Raw genomic sequence first — 20827 nt, 5'->3', positions numbered from 1 at the left:
CCTGCCTGGTATGGCAACTGCTCGGCCTCCGACCGTAAGGCACTACAGAGGGTAGTGCGTACAGCCCAGTACATCACTGGGGCCAAGCTTCCTGCCATCCAGGACCTATATACCAGGCGGAGTCAGAGGAAGGCCCTAAAAATTGTCAAGGACTTCAGCCACCCTAGTCATAGACTGTTCTCTGCAAGCGGTACCGGAGCGCCAAGTCTAGGTCCAAGAGGCTAAATAGGTCCAAGAGGCTAAATAGCTTCTACCCCAAGCCATAAGACTCCTGAATAGCTAATCAAATGGCTACCCAGACTATTTGCATTCCCCCCCAGAACGCTGCTGCTACTCTCTGTTATTATCTATGCATAGTCACTTTAATAACTCTACCTACAAGTACATATTACCTCAATTACCTCGACACCGGTGCCCCCGCACATTGACATTGACTCTGTCCCGGTACCCCCTGTATATAGCCCCGCTATTGTTATTTACTGCTGCTCTTTAATATTTGTTATTCTTCTCTCTTACTTGTTTTTTTGTTCTGTTTTTTGAGGTATTTTCTTAAAACTGCATTGTTGGTTAAGTAAGCATTTCACTGTAAGGTCTACACCTGTTGTATTCGGCGCATGTGACAAATACAATTTGATTTGATGTTACAAGCTAAAATATTGTAATCAGATTACAGATACAGATTTTGAAAAACTAGATGATTACTAGTTTGCCTTGGCAGCAGCTAATGGGGATCCATAATAAATACAAATACTTTTAAATTCAGAAAGAATGTTTGCGAAAAAATACAATGACACCTTTCTGTTTTCTCAATGACATGGTACTCTCTGGTACTTTTGTATACTTTTTAGACAGTTGTCCCATCGCGCACTAGCGACTCCTGTGGCGGACCGGGCGCAGTACACGCTGACCTGACACGTTCGCCAGGTGTACAGTGTTTCCTCCGACACATTGGTGTGGCTGACTTCCGGGTTAAATGGGCATTGTGCCAAGAAGCAGTGCGGCTTGGTTGGGTTGTGTTTCGGAGGACGCACGGCTCTCGACCTTCGCCTCTCCTGAGTCCGTACGGGAGTTGCAGCGATGAGACAAGACTATACCTACCAATTGGATACCACGAAATTGGGGAGGTACATTTTTTMGGGGGGGGAATAAAGGTAAGGTAATAAAGGTAATATAGGTAAGGAAAAACCCTGGCTATAGGCTACAGGAAATATATAGGACAAAACAAAGGAAGATGCTAGGAGTTAGACAATGGTTATGGTGATAAAGATGAGCTGTGGAGGGAAACATGCGTATTAAAACATGAACTGTACTGTGAGCGCAGGCAGGCAGCCCCTGTGCAGCATGCAAACCAGCCAGGAGTTTAATATTTAATTCCAGGGGGATGGACACAAGGTCAAGGCTGCAGGGTAGGGCAGGCCTCTCTCTCTCTCTCTACCATGTTCACTCTCACAACACCACGTATCCTTACAAACTTAGCTTATTATATGATAATATTCACAAGCTGTATAGCCCCACCACTGCAGGTCAGGCAAAAACCCATACACAGCTCAGTTAACAAATTGTCTGTCCAAATAACTATTCATTTGCATATTTAGTGCATACTACTTTAAATAATGTGATATAGGCTACTTCTGTATGTCATTGCCAAAGGGAAATCCTTTGTTATTCATAGCAACCCGATACCTTGATACTGTTATGATGTTGATGCTAGAAGCAGACACAGAACAGCAGCTGAAATGTGACCTCGGCTCCAGTGCAGACAGACAGGGTAGGATCCAGTGACACAGTCACTCCTGGTAGTGGCTACAACCATTATTTACACAGCTGCTGGCTGCTTCTGTCATGAACTGTTAAACGACACAAACTCACTTCAACAGATATGCTACATATACACTAATAAGTAACCAATTTTTTTAAGTAACATTCTCTGACCAGCATCCTTTTTTTAGAAGAGATCTCTCTCATAAGTAAGCATTTCTGTATCACACAGATGTCTTTAAAATACCGGCTCTCTTCTGTAGCTGTGCCACATTTTCTCTGTGTTCGTTCACGTTACTTTCTTCACCTGACTTAATTCTGATAATAATAGTGTAGTAATGTATGCACTATTCCCAGAGGACAGTTAGGGAGACTAAACCATTACCATAACATAAGGGGTGGAGGATAGAAAGTTAACAAGAGAACTGAGGAAATGCCCACAACTGGGAAGGAACTTCAATTGAAAATGAGTTTGAAATACATATCTTAGCATATGCATTTTGGCCAAAAATAAGTTTACCATTTAGTTAATTCTATAGTCATTTTAATTTGCTTACCCCTCAAAATGTCCAATGTTGGTTTTGCCCGAGATAGGTGAGTCAAGGGGCTCCAAGAGAAAGTAGGCATATGCTTGTTCTGGCTCTAGCTGTTCTCCCTGTATAATATAACAATATAATTATTTCCTAATCTAAAGAATGAAGATCATAAAAGACATGAAGTCAAAAAGAGCTAATTGGTGCACTAAAAGTCATGTTTTTAGTCAGCAGAAGGAGGGAAGCCATTTTGTTAGTAAATACAGTCCTCGGGATGTATTATGGTCTGGTCTGCCTGCCTCATTCAACAAGCTGCACCTGAACAGCCAGCCACCAGCTGGATCCTGTGGAGGGTTTATGGAGGGTTGGAGGGTCAGGTGACATTCCAATATGATCTCTTCTCACTCTTTGTACCTCCCTGAACTACTGATCATAACATGCTTATCAGCACAGCCCTGGGTAGTTTAGCACATGGGGGCTAATCCTATGGCAAGCCCAGTATTCCCATTTTGAAACCCTTCCCTCTGCCCTTGATGGCTCGCTCCCCTATGTCGATCTGAAACAACTGTACAGGAGAAAGCAATCCAGTGATTCCTCCCCCTACTAGATATCTGGTAGGTTCAAAGTAGAAGAGTATGGAACGTGTCCCTATGTCCAGGGAGATAATTAATATACTGTTTTCCCATGATCCATAATACATGAAGGGATCTCTATGTATTCCAAATCAAATGTTATGTCACATGCACCAAATACATCGGGTATAGACTTTACCGTGAAATGCTTGCTTACYAGCCCTTCAACAACGCACAGTTAAAAAATAATAATCCAAAGAAGGCCTTGAAGTGAAAAATGTTGTCCTCGTAATCGCCAGCGCTTGATATTGGTTCAAAAAAATCTTGACACATCACAATGTGTATGATACAAGGTATACCACTTTGTGCACTTTCACCTATCCAACTGAGACTGGGTCAGTTTGGGTGTGACCCAAGGAGATCCTTGAGTAGATCCTTATGTCCAGCAGCTTATAAGTACTTTCATGGAACATCAAGCAAGTTGCTCGAATCCTATCAGTCCGTGTCAGTTGGACATAAATGGCATGGACACGGTGTCTCGTTGGCGGACAATTAGACAACAGACAATTATGTTTGTTTCCACCTGTGTCTGAAAACTCCCTTTCCACGCCGTGAAGTGGAATTGACTGTACATAGAATGCTTTATAGACAAGTAGAATAATCATTCTACCGATTTAACAATGACATGAAGGCCAAACCAACCTGTAATTCATACATCAAATGAATGACTGGRTCTAGTTAACTTGGGCTTCAAGAAAATAGTGTGCACAAACCATACCCCTATAGACAAGCACTCAAAAAGTTTACTGTCTGCCATCCACTGACTTTCTGACAATTGTTTACTTCACGTTCTGTAACATCCTCTAATMGTCATGCATAATGAACTCAAAGACCATGCAAAAAAGATCACTTCTAAAGTGATCCGTACCAAAAATGTAACACTGCATTGGCAACAACGTAGAAAATCCCTTTCTGAGAACAGCAGTGTTTCTCAGACAGACCAAAGCAACAGCAGTGAATTACCCTGAGGCACTGTCCAGGACAGATTTGGACAAGTCCCTCAGATCCTGGCAGCTCTAGATATCCTTGTTCAAGAATGTGTTCATAAGTGTTAATACCAGCACTGGTTAAATGAGTGTGGGAACATGCACACCTTACAGACATCATCTCTAATAACTCCACTGTTAAAGCTGAAATGATAAACAAAGTAACCATCTTAAAAGTTAAATCTGTAGGACAGTCTTAGACACTAAAAGGGACAGATTACAAAGAAATTGCTTTGGAAAACAAGCAGTAAAAATTCTACGTTGTAACTGCATTAACTATTGATGGGCCCTGTGTACTTACTGTATGTATATGTATGTTCCATATCATCCTATGCATGTATGCAGCAACAGCTCGAGGAGATGATACACGTATGTCAGAAAATACTACAAACATACAATTTTGCAGTATTCAGAATAAAATCTTGAAATCTCCTGGCAATTTAGTGTCCAACACGATATGGGAAGTCATCAATGTGTCATGATGAAATGTCAAAATGTACGGTATGCTACAACCAGTAGTAATCACAACCCCAAATAGACAGATGTTTTGGTTTTTCATGTGAGACAGGATTAGAACGCAGTGGGAAGGCAACAAATACATTACCGTGTCAGTAGTGAGGTTGTCAAATAGTATAATTATAAAAAATATATATTACTGATTAAAAATTGTAATTCTAACAGCGAGAGACATATGGCCATCACTACCATTCAATTAAACCCGGTTAAATAGGCTAAAACAGCAATAGCCTACGCAGATGGACACCAACAGTAGGGTTGATGAAGGCATGCATTGCATTTCTTTATTGCGTCAGGACAGACTTTGAATGCACGTTTTGGCTGTAAAGTAATTCTACAAAATTATATTGCAGAAGGTTACTTGCCTGAAAAAGAACCCAGTGATGAAGATTTGAAATCGCAAATTAACGAAGACGTGCCATGAACTCATGTATTGTGGCTACAATATTTTCCGTGATGTACACGTCCCTATAATGTTACAACGAAGAGTTCATAGAGCCTATAGAATCCCATCCCTGAGAATATGACTGATGTGTGCTGAGGTCTCCATGGTGCTGTTCAATGTTGTAAAGCCACGGGAGACTGCCCGATCAAAGCCTCGAGATTATGTTCTTTGACTAAAATGTTACAATGTAGCCTAGCAATTGCCCATTCGCTATAATTTCCAGATATTGTTCTTCTGCGTATCCAATGTGGCTCCATATTACAATTGAAATTCATCAGCTGCCCTTTTCTCGCGCGTCTACAACCCCCATCCTCCCTTGCGTCGATGCCTTGCGCTGCGCATCTCAAACAAACGTGAAATCTGTTTTCACGGGAAAGGTTGTCCTACTTGGATAAGATATGTTTTTAATAGCATGCTTCATGTCACACAATTACAATTTAACTCATGTTTTAGAATTAAATAAATACCTGCGTTTTGCAAGAATACATGTTCAAGGCGCTCGTGTCGTCCTGCATTACCGTTTGCTCAATTCACAAACCATGGTCACACCTAATATATAAATTAGTAACGCGCTTCAGCCTTARAAAATAACCAAATAGCCTATAGCTAGAAGACCGAGGTAGTTTCTTTCAGTATGGTCATTCACTGCCTCCTGTTGTACCCTCATATTTAAAAATCCTATCCTGAATTATTTTTTGTTGTTGAAAAAATGTGCTTGCCTTTTATACAATATAAATTAATTTAATGAATCACAGCCATTTGTTTGGCTAAAATACTTCCCATATTTACATCGTAAACCACCACTTAATTTGGAAAAATAGGCTTTATTAAAAATCAGCAGAATTTGCTCATTTTACAAACGCATATTTCTCCATGATACCAAACCTTATAAAGAAACTCAATGGCATAGCAGTGTAAAGTAGAAAGAACACACTGATCAGAGCATAGACTGTAAAAAGAAGGACCAGAACCATAGGAATAGAACTCACAGGTCATGACAGAATCATTTCAGTGTTTACTTTTTTCAAATGCAGATTTTAATTTCATGTAAAATAAATGTTTTAGAAAACAGCTTTAAAGAGAACTAAGTACTAATGCTTCAATTTGAGCACATCTGTATTTTTCAGATGTGTCTATCTGAATAGAGCAACCTCACTGTAGATACTTAACAGAATCTCCATGAGCAGTGAAAGATATAACATGCTACCGACAGAGTCATTTAAATCAAGCAAGCCGTTTGGCTGTGGTTCTCTTCAGATGATGATTGACAATGGCAATGGGAAGATGACGCTTATAAGGATTATGACTGTCTCACCCTCTAGAAGAGGTTCTGGAAGCCCTGCTCTCAAAACAACAACATTGGGTTAGATCAGCCAACGGTTGACAGAATGTGATAATCCCATACATTTAGGTCTTCATGTGGGACATTGGTTTCACATATTGATTAATTTATAAATCAATGATCTAATCGAACAATGTTCATGTGCTTATGGTCAAGGTTGAAGGTTGCTTACGTTACCAAGATAAACCACTTATTATCTATCTAAATGAGGAAATGTGGATGCACTGTGACCTTCCACACTGAGCACTAAACAAGAGAAAAATAAACAGAACACACGGTTCACATTGGGTGTCAGAGAGCGGCTGAAAGCTATAATATCTGTATTCTGTACTAGTGCCTCAATAAACCTGAAAAGCTATTGCAAAAAAGCAGGCTTTAAACRATAATGATTTGTACATTTATTGGTAAGATATACTTACGAAAASGGCAATAAAACATCCCGTTTCAAAATGTCTTACATTTAATTGCAAAGTCCAGTGGTAAGTGTGTAAACCAGTTCTGGTTGTCCATCCCCAGCAAAGACTTGAGATGTTTTGTGAGAGCAGAGGTGTGATGCTGTGTGTACTGTGGCCATTTCTTCGTTTTCTCCTGCGGCACCAAATGTTCTTAATAGCTACAGGATAAGGCCTTACACTTCGGACAGTGCTCTGTTTCTTTAAGTACCAGAAAGTCACAGGTCGATGCCCGCTCAATAATGATTGGAGCCTGGCTGAATGGCTGCTCCTTGTTCGGGACCCCCTGGCACACATTGTACTTCTCCAGATCTAGCAGCAGGTTCACTACCTGGGGCACAGAGGTCAGGCCAGATGGGTGAGCTTCATACAGTGGGTGGGTGAGGAGCAGCTGCTGGCCCTGTACACAGATCTGATAGCAGAAGCCTAGATCAATCTGGACAGTTGTGTCCACCATGTGGGAGAGCTTGGAGCACTGCAGTAGCTGTAGCGTCGGGCCCTCCACCATTATGGCAAACCAGAGTGTGGGGAGTGCAGAGCTGCGCAGGGACTCCAGTAGCTTTAGCAGTTCATGGTCCTGGTCAATCCCACTTGTTCCTGCACTGTCAGCCAAACTGAAGATCTGAGTGATCTACAGAGAACATAATAGGGGTAACAAAATGCAGTTGGAATCAATTCCACTCCACTCTTACTCCAGTTAGAGATTTACTTGCACATGTATTTCTAATAGAATATCTTAACATTTTAAATCCAAGCATAATAACTAATACAGAACTTCCTGTAGTCAAACAAAAAGGTAATTATTAGCCTTAAATATTGGTTACAATGCTGTAAAGTGTACCTATGCACCAAAGCAGGAAGTGGTCACTTACCATAGGTGTGACCTCCTCTACTTCAGGCTCTCCAGACGGCATTTCTACATCCTTCTCCACACTTAGCCTTCCTCCGTTCATTCCACTCTGTCCATCTGGGGCTGCCAAGGACGTATTCTCACCTGGAGGTCCACCATATTGCACTGGGGGATCCGCCGGTTTGAACAGTGTGCAATACTGGGCAATAAGAAAGAGAAATACACCATACTCCAGTCTAAAATGTTAAAAGTTAAACACTGAAGAGCACACTAGCCATAGGTCAAACAATTACTAGAGCTAACCTCTCCTGGATTGTGATTTTATTATACTGCAGTGTAAAACATTGCATGCTTAAGAGAATTTCAATAAAGTAAAGAGGAGGGTGACTCACTGCTGGAGAACTTAAATGGTTGAGGATATGCGGGACACGCTCCATAAGCGCATTCTTTTTGACAATTTCCATCGTCTCTTTATGCACCTGTAAAATATGAGAAATCTGTTGAAATGATTGTGTATTGGAATACTAAGTAAAAAATAACTTAGCACCGAAAGGTGAATGCCACAAAAGTAAACCTAAACAAAAGCTTAAATTCAATTTGATACTAACCTGGACTGTCGGTAGCTGGTTTCTGAAGTTCTCATCCTGGGGTATGCTACTGCTGGGAAGCATAGGGCGCCAATGTGCCTACGACAATAACAGACATAAGACAGTGAGAAGAAAGTGGGAGCACATGATTTTAAAAACTTTGGTATAATTCAGTTTAATGTACACTATATAAATATATACAAAAGTATGTGGACACGCTTCCAAATTAGTGGATTCAGCTAATTTATCCACACCTGTTGCTGACAGGCGTTAATATAAAAAATGACAACACCGCCATGCAATCTCCATAGACAAACATTGTCAGTAGAATGGCCTTACTGAAGAGGTTAGTGACATTCAAAGTGGCACCGTTATAGGATGCCTAAGATCCTAAGATCACCATGGACAATGCCAAGCATCGGCTGGAGTGGTGTCAAGCTCACCGCCATTGGACTCTGGAGCAGTGGAAACGTGTTTTCTGGAGTGATGAATCACACTTCACTATCTGGCAGTCCGACAGACAAATCTGAGTTTGGCGGATGCCAGGAGAATGCTACCTGCCCCAATGCAGTGCCAACTGTAAAGTTTGGTGGAGGAATAATGGTCTGGGGTTGTTTTTCATGGTACGGGCTAGGCTCCTTAGTTCCAATGAAGGGAAATCTTAACCCCACAGCATACAATGACATTTTAGACAATTCTGTGCTTCCAACTTTGTGGCAAGAGTTTGGGGAAGGCCCTTTCCCGTTTCAGCATGACAATGCCCCTGTGCATAAAGCGAGATCCATACAGAAATCGATTTTCGAGATCAGTGTGGAAGAACTTGACTGGCCCGCACAGAGCCCTGACCTCAACTCCATCGAACACCTTCAGGATGAATTGGAATGCCGACTGCGAGCCAGGCCTAATCGCCCAACATCAGTGCCCGACCTCACTAATGCGTTTGTGGCTGAATGGAAGCAAGTCCCTGCAGCAATGTTCCAACATGAGCAGCAAAGGGAGGGGACCAACTCGATATTAATGCCCAGGATCTTGGAATGAGATGTTCGACGAGCCGGTGTCCACATACTTTTGGTCATGTAGTGTATGTATCAGTATTTGCATGGAATCCTGTACTCAAGACAATCACAATAATGTGACGATGACGTGGGACAACAACAAAATAGGGAAAGGCTATCTCCACATAGCAGAACTCACTGTTTCCATGGAGTGATCATCTTCTACCTGCAGAGGCTCGTCTATATCATCAGTGAACTCCAGGTCCACTTCCCGCTGCGGTGTTTTACTTTTCTTTGGGGTAGTCTTGCGACTGTATGTAAAGTGAGGTCTAGGCCTGCCAAGCTGCACCCACCCCTCTTCGGACCCAAAATCAGTCTGACCCAACTGAAAGGGCAACAAGTGTCTCTGTCAAACACATACATACACATAAGAGCACCATTGAAAACATTGTTAGGAGTCCATTCATAACATAACAATGAGTATGGCCATTGCTTAATTACAAGGACTAATTCACAAAAGGATTTGCCAAAATGTTTGTCACCCTCAAATGCTGATATGATTGACAATCATCTCAACATATGTGAGTAATCAACCCTTACCATGGCCTGTTTCTGGCACTGCCGCAGACGGCACTTCTGTCTCTTCTTATTGCTGCCTCCAAACTTCGGTTTGTCTATGCAGAAATCACAAGTGCCACAGTCCATCCTACTATTACAAGCTTCACACTTCCCACAGGAGCGTCGCTTACGTTTCCTTATCCAAGCCTGAAAGACAGAAAAAAAAAAAAAACTGATATTAAGAAAAATATATATATATCTGAACTAATACATGTCACTGTCTAGATATCCAATGGACAGATAAAGGAGCTTGTTGGCCCAAACTGTGACCAACTTCAGATGGAGACCTCCCTAGGGAGAGCATGGTTTTTATATTTGGGGGGGGGGGGGTGTAATGGGCCAGCAGAGGGAACTCCTAGATAGAAGTGGGGTAGGACTTATTTCTTGAAGCAGAGCTTACCTCATAGTCAGCATCATCACCATCAAACTCTTCATCGTCATCATCTATATCGACATTCACAGAGAAGTCTTCGGGGTCACTGTATTGAGGAGTGGAGTTCTGTGGGAATAAAGAGTAAGATCTGTTCTGCCCTCTCCTTGGGTCTTTATTCAATTACATTCATTGTTTCSATTGCATATTCAATTAACAATGAGGTCAGGATTGGAGGAGTATTATTAGAGATGGCTGGGTATTGTTACCTGCAATTCTCRGCTGTCAATCTGCCCAAAAAAAATATTTATATTCAGTTATGGGAGCTTTTCATGGAGACGTGAGGAGAACATTACAAATAAACTGCGGGAAATGCTGCTCTTAAATTGAGTAAGCGGAATAGATACTCAATAGCCTCAGCATTTTTCATATACATGCATTCAGATTTGTTATTTACTTTGAAAGACACATTAGAATACATTTACATTTAAGTCATTTAGCAGACGCTCTTATCCAGAGCGACTTACAAGTTGGTATTCACCTTATGATATCCAGTGGAACAACCACTTTACAATAGTGCATCTAAAACTCTTTTAAGGGGGGGGGGGTTAGAAGGATTACTTTATCCTATCCTAGGTATTCCTTAAAGAGGTGGTGTTTCCGGAAGGTGGTGATTGACTCCGCTGACCTGGCGTCGAATACACTTGGTAATAGGATTCTAGTCAATTACCTTGAAATTCGTCATGGGATGGGGATCCAACTTTTGGGGACTTTCGGGTTTGTGCTGAAATACAAAACAAATAAAACAAAACAATCAAAATAGGATCASTTATTTCTTCATTCATTGTCCGTCTTTTCTTCTGTCTTTAACTTAGACTCAGCTGTTCCCTTGTTCATACAGGACACCATTCCTTTGTTTAAATGAGCTACTAAAACACCGCAGGCGTAGACACGACAGACAGGCCGGTATCTTGGCGAGACTAAGACGAAGAGAAAAATTGACCGGCACTCCCCTCCATTCTACTGTGAAATGTCCAGTCACTCGAGAATAAGATGGAGGAGGTTCGTTCGAGAGAGTCTCCTATCAGAGAGATGCAACTGGATCCTGGACTTCCTGACTGGCCGTACCCAGGTGGTGAAGGTAGGCAACTAAAACTCCACCACACTGACCTTAGACAAGGGGGCATCTCAGAGGTGTGTGCTTAGTCCCCTCTTGTACTCCCTTTTAATCCACAACTGTGTGGCCACACACGACTCCAACACCATCAAGTTTGCTGACGACACGACAGTGACAGTAATGGAGTGCTGCATCAGATAACCCGGCCTCCAAAATCACCCGAACTCAACCCAATTGAGATGGTTAGGGATGAGTTGGACCAGAGTGAAAAGCAGCCAACAAGTGCTCAGCATATGTGGGAACTCCTTCAAGACTGTTGGAAAAACATTCCAGGTGAAGCTGGTTGAGGGAATGCCAAGAGTGTGCAAAGCTTTCATCAAGGCAAAGGGTGGCTACTTTGAAGAATCTAAAATATATTAAGATTTGTTTAACACTATTTTGGTTACTACATGATTCCATATGCGTTATTTCATCATTTTGATGTCTTCACCATTATTTTACAATGTAGAAAATAGTAAAAATAAAGAAAAACCCTTGAATGAGTAGGTGTGTCCAAACTTTTGACTGGTACTGTGTATCTCTCTATTATGCGTGGGAATACTTTGGAACAGATTTCCAAAATTAAAATCACTTGGTGCTAATTTACTGGTATTTTTATAGTCTTTGATGTCCAACAATTAAAACTTGGGTCCCAGAAATGTTCCATACGCACAAAAAGCTTCTCTTAAATTCAGTGAACAAATGTGGTTACATCACTGTTAAGGAGCATTTCTCCTTCGCCAAGATAATCCATCCACCTGACAGGTGTGGCATTTCAAGAAGCTGATTAAACAGCATACTCATTACACAAGTGCAACCTGTGCTGGGGACAATAAAAGGCCACTAAAATGTGCAGTTTTGTCACAGCACAATGTCACAGATGTCTGAAGTTGAAGGAGCGTGCAATTTGCATGCTGACTGCAGGAATGTCCAGCAGAGCTGTTGCCAGAGAATTGAATGTTAATTTCTCTACCATAAGCCGCCTCCAACATTTTTGAGAATTTGGCAGTACGTCTAACCGGCCTCACAACCGCAGACCACGTGTATGGCGTCATGTGGACGAGCGGTTTGCTGATGTCAACGTTGTGAACAGTGTCCCATGGTGGCAGTGGGGTTATGGTATGGGCAAGCATAAGCTACGGACAACGAACACAATTTCATTTTATCGATGACAATTTGAATGCACAGAAATAACGTGACGAGATCCTGAGGCCCATAGTCGTGTCATTCATCCGCCGCTATACCTTCATGTTTCAGCATGATTATGCATGGCCCCATGTCGCAAGGATATATACACAATTCCTGGATGCTGAGAATGTCCCAGTTCTTCCACGGCCTGCATACTCACCAGACATGTCGCTCTTTGAGCATATTTGGGATACTCTGGATCGACGTGTACGACAGCGTGTTCCAGTTCCCGCTCTTGTCCAGCAACTTCGCACAGCTTCTGAAGAGGAGTGGGACAACATTCCACAGGCCACAATGAACAGCCTGATCAACTCTATGCAAAGGAGGTGTCGCGCTGCATGAGGCAAATGGAAGTTACACCAGATAGTGACTGGTTTTCTGATCCACACGCCTACCATTTTTTTTAAAGGTATCTGTGACCAACAGATGCATATCTGTATTTTTAGTCATGTGAAATCCATAGAGTAGGGCCTAATTACTTTATTTCAATTGACTGATTTCCTTATATGAACTGTTACTCAGTAAAATCTTTGTAATTGTTACATGTTGAATTTATATTCTTGTTCAGTAAACATAGCTACCTACAATACCTCGTACCTCTGCACATTGATCTGGTACTGATACTCCTTGTATAATGGCTTAGTTCTTGTGCATTTTACTCCGTGTTACTATTTTTCTTATTTAAAAAAAAACTCTGCTTCGTTGGGAAAGGCTCGTAAGCAAGCATTTCAGGGTAAAGTCTACACCGGTTGTTTTCGGCACATGTGACAAATAAAAGACAAATGTGATCTGAGTCTGTACCTTGCGGATCGGACATAAACATTTGCGTTTCCGACAGCTGACAGGTTTTCTGGAGTCAGGGTTCAGAGCTTTTTTGCAGTTAGCACAGCTCCCACAATCCTCTGTGGTAAGGCAAGCCTTACAGTTACCACAAGGAATCCACTATAAAAGATAAGGAAATTTAGAGTATTCCCCTCCATTCAGACCCATGTTGATTAATCATTGTTTAACTATGTTAAACTGAATTAAGTAAAGGGAAAAAGTCCAAAACACAAACTATAAGGAGCATGAAAGTGTGTTAAAAACAGAAATTATGGGAGTAGTTAGTTGAGGAACACTTGTTTACCTTCCTGAATCTTTGATAAACTGGATTCTTGCCTAAAGAAATGAGAGATAGTGTTAACACAATCTCAAATGGAACCTTCATAAACAGTAAGGCATTTGTGTAATGGCTTTCCTTTCATTAGATTGACATTAAATAAGATGACATACCCCTGCATTTGGGGCAACAGGGATTCTTCATCTGTCTTTCATACTCAAAGCCTGTGTATGAATTATCACAAATGGTACAGACGCTGAAATAAAGAGTATTGAAGCAAGTTACCTAAGGTTCAAAGGGCGTAACATCACAATCACTCCCATGTATTCTTTGCTTATTTAACGTACAAAAGCTGTATATATATATATATATATATATTTTTTTTTTTAACACTCAAGCTGACATATAGCCTAAACCATGATTACGTGTTAAAATGTGTTAAACTTAAAAAACCTCTTAGATGTAAAGTCCCCTGTTTGGTTCTGGTACCAGTTCCAACCGACATATTTGTAATAAATCTGTGGACAGCGTAGATCGAAATGGCTTGCATTGGGCGATAGCCCTGTTTCCCACAGACACAATTGTATATTGTTTTAGCCCGTGTGAAGTAGGATGTGAAATCTGAAACCACTTGCAGCTGGGATGTCCCTCCTACCATTTCATTCGCTCTTCCGACCGTCCATCAGCTCCGGGCTGAACCGTACATCACAGCCATTGACAACGCACATGCCTGCAAGCCTTACATCATAACGCAGCAGGAGAGTGGTTCATCGCTATAGAACATTCATAGATCAATTTATAGCCATTAATCTAAAATAATTCATCGATTTTAAACAGAAAACTTTGTCACTGGTTGATCTTCAAGGCATGAAGATCACCAAAAATCTCTGTAGAAAAGTCAACGATAAAAGCTTGCGCACTTATTATTTCTTTATCGTGTTGCGCTGTTGGCAGAAAGTGCACTTGAGTCAGAAGCCCTGTGCACCGGGTAAGCAAAGTCTTCCTATTTTGAACCATTAAAATTTGGCTGAAAAGACAAACTCTGCCTAATCGGTGGACCGGGAGATCTCTGGCTAAATTGAGTGTGCCTACTGCACTGGCCAATCGGATAGCTCAAATCACCATGCCTACAGAGCTTCCACAACCCTGGCACAAAGTTTTATACTAGCCTACGTAAGATTTAATAACTTTTAAAACCATGACCACTGAGAGACTGTAAAAGAATACAGCAAAGAGTGAGTTCATGTTTAAGTTTTTATCCGCAATGTCACTGTTTTTATAAAAATCTATTACAAAACAAAATGTGCATCTCCCTACTTCCACTGTAATGTATAGTAGCCAAGTGTATTGATAGCCCTGTGTTTTAATTATTAATATCATTGTGTCTATTTAAATATTGAGGAATATAACAACATTGGTAGGCCTGGAATATAGCCAATATGCTGTGATAATGTATTAGGTCTATTGCACAAACCTCATTCCTACACAACTGTTTTTATTAAGGTATATATATATATATATATATATTTTTTTTAACATTACTTAAATTATCTGAGTGGTAGATTTCGGCTTGCTTTTCTATTGCGAAAGTGATCTTGACTAAGGATAGGTTTGTGACCACTGTCATAGATGGACATAATTAATATGAAGTGAAAGGTGAGTTCCTAACGAGTTCGGGAAGCCAGGCTAGAGCTCTTTGTGACGTTCACAGCGGTGGGGGCTGAAGTTTTGATCAAGAGAGCCCTTCAGAAAATATGGACATTTTCTCTAACACTAAACATACAAATATATATTTACAGTTATAAGGAAGGTGAAATATTATAGTTAGTGGTTTTATAATTTGATTATACCATATTTAGAAAGCATACAAGTCATTTCAAGCCTTATTCATAGTTTTGTTGAATAGGAAATAAGTCATACAATATTTCATATTTTAATCTTATTTGTACTCCAACCCTCAAAAGTGATTACACCTCGGCAAATTATATATATTTTTTTTAAATGACCAGAAAGGTGAGTATGCAGAATAACTAGTTACTCTTTATCGTCCTCTCATGATAAATAATTACTTTCAGGGATTATGTACATTACATTTTAGATCACATGTAGTTAGATTGAAGATGTTCAATTCTCAGTGATAAAATTACGAGATAATATAGGAGCATTTGACTCACCAAAAGGAGGGCTCTGAACCAGCCTTCCCATTGATGGAGACTGAAAGCGCTGACACAGGGCTCCAGGGCAGTTTAGTTGCACCGTGCTTCATACCTTCCACATCATGAGCGACAGAGGCTGAGCTTATCTGTGTGAGAGAGGTGTTTGGTCTTGGGGGAGTGATATGTTGGAGTTGGGGGTCTCTGCTTGGTGTGCCCATGGAGCTGGACTCTGAGGAAAAGCCACAGTCCACTGAGGTAGAATGATCCTTCCGTATCTTCTAACAGACCATGGGTTGGAAGAGACGAGATGGAAGTTGTTAGAAAACACATTGAAATTAGTGAAGGTAAAGAAAAGTTATCATTTCAAGTGTAAATGCTGGGAGCTTTTTTCTTTTATAACCTTTCTCAGGCGCAGTGTCTTGGGTTGTCCAGCACCCCTGAACACCCCTGCTTTGTAATCAAACATTGTCATGTCCAGAGTATCTGCCAGGACTTTGGAAAGCTCAACCCTACTTCTCACACGCTCATTACTCGGACTTCGGGGAACAGAGAAGGGAAGAAAGATAGTGTGACCCATTAGTGGAATCAATGGTTTAAAGTCACCTAAAAGCATATAATACTGAAATAAAATGCATGTGCAGTGAGCCTGTATTATTAGGTTAATTGTTTCTACCACATTTTTGTGTGGTATATTCACACAATAGGTACAGCAAGTGAGCCTTAATAAATAACAATGAACCTTACGTCATAAGACAATATCAGTTGTTAAAAATATAAACTGGCCATTGGTCTAAAAATGTATAGAGTTTTGCCAGAATGTTTTTACCTCATGTAATAAACGTCACTCTGGCCAACACTAGAACCCGAGCGACGAACAACCGCCTTGCGCTTCCACCCCTCTCCAAGTGCCGGGCAGTCCTCCCAGCCCTCTTCAGTTTTCACTCTTTTCTTCCGCCTATAAACAGAAAACCTGGCATAAAATAAAAACTAAATGTCAAAGTATTGTCATCATAAGAGCATAAAATATAACTGGAAAGCACATCAACTGGCTACTTTTTGTATAGTTTGACTGGCTACATATTTGCTACAAGAAAGAACATTTGGGGCCTATTTCACACACACAGAAAAATTATTCTTTAAAATGTAGGCTACTTCTATGTTGGAGAGTAAATTATCCAACTTCTGTATTGATTTAGTCTGGGCCTGTGAAATCCTGACATGTTGTTATAGGGCAACGGTAACAGAGATTCAGATTTTTCCATTTAAATGTACACCACTTTCAAAAGTTTGGGGTCACTTAGAAATATCCTTGTTTTTTAAATTAAAGCAAATTTTTGGTCCATGAAAATAACATCATATTGATCAGAAATACAGTGTAGCCATTGCTTATGTTGTAAATGACTATTGTAGCTGGAAACGGCAGATTTTTATATAGAATATCTACATAGGTGTACAGAGGCCCATTATCTGCAACCATCACTCCTGTGTTCCAATGGCATGCTGTGTTAGCTAATCCAAGTTGATCATTTTAAAAAGGCTAACATAACTGTGGATGTTGAGACTGATGTTTTTCGGGTACTGTTTAATGAAGCTGCCAGTTGAGGACTTGTGAAGCATCTGTTTCTCAAACTATACAATCGAATGTACTTGTTCTCTTGCTCAGTTGTGCACCGGGGGCTCCCACTCCTCTTTCTATTCTGGTTAGAGCCAGTTTGCGTTGTTCTGTGAAGGAAGTAGTACACAGCGTAGTACGAGATCTTCAGTTTCTTGGAAATTTCTCGCAAGGAATAGCCTTCATTTCTCAGAACAAGAATAGACTGACGAGTTTCAGAAGAAAGTTCTTTGTTTCTGGCCATTTTGAGCCTGTAATCGAACCCACAAATGCTGATGCTCCAGATTCTCAACTAGTCTAAAGATGGACAGTTTTATTGCTTCTTTAAATCAGAACAGTTTTCAGCTGTGCTAACATAATTGCAAAATGGTTTTCTAATGATCAATTAGCCTTTTTAAAATGATCAACTTGGATTAGCTAACACAGCATACCATTGGAACACAGGAGTGATGGTTGCAGATAATGGGCCTCTGTACACCTATGTAGATATTCTATATAAAAATCTGCCGTTTCCAGCTACAAGTCATTTACAACATTAACAATGTCTCCACTGTATTTCTGATCAATTTGATGTTATTTTAATGGACAAAATTTGTACTTTTCTTTCAAAAACAAGGGCAATTCTAAGTGACCAAACTTTTGAACGATAGTATAWGTGAAACAAAAACCAATGATTGCAAAGCTAAACAAACCCTACAACTATAAAAAACACAAGGACAACTTTTAACAATTTCCACTGAACATTTTAAAGTCACATTTACTTGAAGAACAGTACAGATTAAGTTTGGTAACAGAATGACAGTTTGTGCTGTTTGTGCCTTCATTCTGTTACCAAACTTGGCATCTGCACTGTTCTTCAAGTAAATGTGTTTTGTAAAATGTTCTGAGTCTGTGTCACTATTACCCTATAATAAACATTACTAGAACAGCAGTCAATGCTAGTCAAATCAAGTGTCACATATCACTCAACATACAGGTTGTTGTTGTTCTTGATGTTCCTCTCACTGCCTGCCACGCTTCCGCTCCTTTCGCTCCCTGCAACACTCTCCTCTTCAGCATCCCCTCTGCTATTTATGTGTCGCTCCCCCATAGCAAGGCCCATGTCCAAGCCCTGTGTGTCATCTTCATAATTGTCATCCTCCAGGGGTTCAAACCAGTCTATAGGGGGCTCTAAATCAACTCCCCCTGGGATCTTCTCTGTATGGCCATGGTCTGTCATCACAGGACCTGATGTGGCATGATCCTGAATGTCAAGACTGTCCGAGGGAGCCAGGGCCTCCAGTGGCGATAGGACCTCAGAGGTCCTCTCCATCCCATTGTCCCCAACCTCAATCCTCTCCTCCCTTTCTAGAAGTGCATCATTTGTAGGTTTGAGTACCTCTCCGTCGACCTCCATGTCTTGAGTCCCTGGCCCTCTCCCTGAAATTCGGTTATCCAGCAGTACTTCACTAATTTCTGGGGCTCTATGCATTCATGAAGCCATAGGGACTTAAGGTTCTCCAAAATGTTTRCTTGAACAATGACTTCTAAAGTACACTCTTAGGTTCACACTTCCAATACTTTGCATAACAATACAGATGAGTGCTCACATCCAGTGGGGTTCGAGAGTAATTCAAGCAAAAAACTTCACTTCAGCAGGGCTTTCCAAAACCGTTATGTCTTCCCATTGATGTATAGGACCTGGTAATGAGATTAAGTTTAAATAGATTACATCATCATCATTAGCTTTACACAGACTTTTAACAGTGTTTCACATGGGTATATCCTGAATCAATGCACCCAGATAGTAATGCAATCACCAATACACCATGCTGAGCTGGACAAGACGTTTCAARCGAGTCGAGCCACTGACATGAACGATGACGATGCTTGACTGACAGTCTGCTATTGTCAGAGACGGTGAGTTAATCATATTATAGCTAACGTTATATTTTGTCAAGTTAAATCATCTAGGTAGCTAGCTGGCTTGACAGTCTGCTGGCTGGCTATAATATGGTAATTCCCACATGTGGTAACTTACTGGCTAACGTTAGCTACAATCAACCAACGTCAATCAATTAACTTCTATAGTAGTTAGGTAACGTTAATGCTCCTCTGTCTGTTGGGATTATTTTAAGTGACGGCGTTCAGATATTATTTGGTAGGGGACGATATAATAAGTGATAGTAGCATTATTATACAGCCTAGTTAGTTATGCTACCGTAGTTAAATAAAGGTTCAATAAAAAAATACTTCACTCATTTTGGTTGCTAGCTAGGTTGCTAACATAGTAGTTAGTTAGTTATTTTCGATGCAACCAAGAGCGCTTTGACATTGAGCTGCACAATGAAGTGTCAAAAGTCTTGGTTGCATCGCAGTTACTAACGTAGTTAGTTAACGTTAGCAAACAAGCTAACAACCCTTCACGACCACCATAACGGTATGCAAAGCCAGAGAAGACAAAACTATTTCAAATAAAGGTCACATATAAAATCCAAAACAACTACCAAGATACCGCAGACAAATAGAYCAAAAATAGCTATTTGGGTTAGCTAGCTATTAGAATCAATGCTAGCGGAAGAATAGATAGCCATTAGCAGTTGTCACGTTAGCTAGCTATTTGGTTATGGTGACGTTGGTTACGAGACTACAATGAACAGAACTAACATCCTCCCACCATTTGCACCGCTTGGTATGAAAGACATCATTGTGATGAAAAGACGCAGTTCCAAAACAAAACGCCAGAAAATATGTTCAAAACAGTATAAAATATCGAAAACTTACCATCGACGGTTCAAAAACCGGTAATCACCTGCAACATACCCGGAAACACATTATGCACGCATGACGGTCTGTGCTATTCGGTATCCTTGGGACGTAGTTGACGTTTAAAATGGTTAGGGTATGGACGTCGGAATTGTGGATACGTCCCAAGGGTTGACTGCTTTCAGTCGCTAGCTAGCTACTAAACTAACTTGTCGTAACTACGCCTGAATTTGTCTGGCATTGCCAAGCCAAGGCTGAACTGAAATACCAGACTTGCTACATAACGTTCATTTTTTTTATAACGTTGTCCTGTCCACAATATGTAATTAATGAACAGATAATGTGGACGTAGAGACGAGGGGCTACAACATGATACCATAGATAGAACAATTATGTTTTAGTTATAAAAATATTTGATGATACGTATTCTGCTACTAGCAGTGCTAGCTGTTTTCTAAGTAAAATATGTGTGACTATCTGAAGTTATCTGATCATCGCTTCAGCTAGCTAGCTTTCTCCAGGTTAGTTCTAAATAGGACCACCAACAAGTAAGGGTAGTTAGTTAGCTAACTAGCTAGCTGCCTTCAATACTTGGTGGCTTTACTGATAGTGACAGACAAAATCGAGAGCTGATATTAAAAGCCACCAAGCATCGAGCTAACGTTAAATGCTAACGCTACCTACTGTGTGTGTGTGTGTGTGTGTCTGTGTCAAGTTATACTGTACAAGGAAAACGGCTTGACATGCCAAGTTTTGACCATCACCCACTCTCTGTCATCAGGTGAGT

At 40.7% G+C, this 20827-nt stretch overlaps 1 protein-coding gene across 6 annotated transcripts; it reads right to left on the bottom strand.

Annotated features, from left to right (window-relative positions):
• Positions 1–6597: 6597 nt before the first annotated feature.
• mbd1b (methyl-CpG binding domain protein 1b) lies at positions 6598–20145 on the bottom strand. Of its 6 annotated transcripts, none has more exons than XM_070445490.1 (17): positions 20059–20145; positions 18270–18975; positions 16510–16653; positions 16084–16219; positions 15702–15961; positions 13701–13783; positions 13555–13586; positions 13230–13370; positions 12589–12687; positions 10815–10868; positions 10115–10213; positions 9697–9861; positions 9296–9502; positions 8123–8200; positions 7907–7993; positions 7537–7713; positions 6598–7295 (listed from the first exon to the last, which is right to left on the bottom strand). In XM_070445490.1, exons 2-17 carry the CDS (start codon positions 18764–18766, stop codon positions 6819–6821), a joined length of 2736 nt encoding a protein of 911 aa, XP_070301591.1. In that variant the 5' UTR covers positions 18767–18975; positions 20059–20145; the 3' UTR covers positions 6598–6818. The 6 variants fall into 6 exon arrangements, with proteins under 6 accessions (XP_070301591.1, XP_070301597.1, XP_070301594.1 ...); XM_070445496.1 differs by having other exon boundaries at positions 9296–9481; XM_070445493.1 differs by having other exon boundaries at positions 12589–12684.
• Positions 20146–20827: the final 682 nt, after the last annotated feature.

Source organism: Salvelinus sp. IW2-2015, linkage group LG1, assembly GCF_002910315.2.
Source record: "Salvelinus sp. IW2-2015 linkage group LG1, ASM291031v2, whole genome shotgun sequence".
In the NCBI taxonomy this organism is placed as follows: domain Eukaryota; kingdom Metazoa; phylum Chordata; class Actinopteri; order Salmoniformes; family Salmonidae; genus Salvelinus; species Salvelinus sp. IW2-2015.
This window is presented reverse-complemented; position numbering and strand designations above follow the sequence as displayed.